This window comes from Gavialis gangeticus, unplaced genomic scaffold (genome assembly GCF_001723915.1).
Source record: "Gavialis gangeticus isolate Ggan-Ray unplaced genomic scaffold, GavGan_comp1, whole genome shotgun sequence".
NCBI classification, from domain to species: Eukaryota; Metazoa; Chordata; order Crocodylia; family Gavialidae; genus Gavialis; species Gavialis gangeticus.
The window spans coordinates 55,815,284-55,816,647 of NW_017729025.1; the positions used below are offsets into that span (position 1 = coordinate 55,815,284).

Below are 1,364 nucleotides of genomic sequence, written 5' to 3' on the forward strand. Positions count from 1 at the left end.
CTCCCTTGATTTGCTGGAAACACACTTACCAATGCCGCCCAGTATGCCATTAGCTTTCTTTCCAACAAGGGTACACTGTTAGTTCGTATGCAACTTACTGTCCACTGTAACCCCCGTATCCTTTTCTGCAGAGCTGCTGCCCAGCCACTCAACCCCCACCTGTACCAGAGCATAGAATCCTTATTTGACTCCCTTGCATGTAAGGCAGCATGTAGAATTTTTGGGGATACTTACACCTCTCTCTCCTTGATTGCACTGGGATCATCCTTCTTTTTCACCTTGGGTTTTGCTCGATCTTTTTCTTTCCTAAATACAAACACACAAAATACATCCAGAAAACACTTCTGAATGCGTTTCAGACCAGGAGCAGACCAGGAACAGTGAAGAGAATAAGAAAAGTCTTCACAATGTAAAAAACACTGGGGAAGCAGCAGCTGAGGGAGATGCTAGGGAGAAGGAGCTGGGAGACTGGAGCAGATTTTTATTGAAAGGAATACTGGATCTCAGGAAGTCTCCTTGCCAGCAAAATAGATCAAACTGGAAAACATGTCTGACCCTAATAAGACATGAGCTTAGTCCAGCCTGGAGTAGGATTGGGGAGTCCTGAACACCCCTCACTCCTTTTTGCTGGGCTGGGTATGTCACTATATGCCTCCTCCAGGATATTCTCATCCCATCTCAGAAGTTCAGTCTAAATCCCAAAGATTAGCATAAGAGAAGTGGGTTGTGAGAGACAGCTGAGACAGAGAGACTAGTGATGATCACACCCCATGCTAATACTGGCAACCCTAGGAAAGAACAATGGCCACAGGCTGACTCAGTTTCCCTGATCCCTACTAAACTGCCCAAGGGCTCCTTATCTCAAAGGAATGGGTGGGAACACAGCAATCTGAACCTGAGCTGTATAAAACTCCCCCACACAAAGGCAGAGGGGTGGAAGTCTGGAACTTGCCTCAAACCCGGAGGATGGGCTGTGAGGGCCCCAGGGGTAGCGAGTGAGCACGTCTGTGTTGCATGGAGCTGCTCTTGGTAACATTTGCTAGTGTCCCAGTACCCCAGTGCCTAGTTCGGAGGAACTTGCTTTGGCTTCTCTTGTGCACCTTTGGATACGTTGAATGCCCCAGAGACACCTAGGTGCAAGAGCAGCTCAGATCTGCTGAGCACCACAACAGGGGCTCTAAGTGGCCGGTATTGTTCCGAGGCAAAGCGCTAACCCGCTCCTTCACCAGCCCTTCACGTGGGACCAGCGCCGCGGGCGGGGCTGGCCCGAGATGTGCGGCGCCCGCAGCGCCGTGGCTTGGCCGCGGGACAAGCGGCGCCGACCCGTGCCCTTTGCAGCCCGGGGCAGGGGGGCAGCAGCCCAC

General features: G+C 51.7%; 1 protein-coding gene across 2 annotated transcripts in view; it reads right to left on the bottom strand.

Annotated features, from left to right (window-relative positions):
• The window catches only part of FCF1 (FCF1 rRNA-processing protein), a 20,671-nt gene that overhangs the window by 18,929 nt on the left and 378 nt on the right, over positions 1–1,364 (bottom strand). For both annotated transcript variants that reach the window (XM_019518805.1, XM_019518804.1), the window contains one exon: positions 235–306. In XM_019518805.1, the coding sequence (XP_019374350.1) occupies positions 235–306 (72 nt within the window). The remainder of the gene's footprint in view (positions 1–234; positions 307–1,364) is intronic.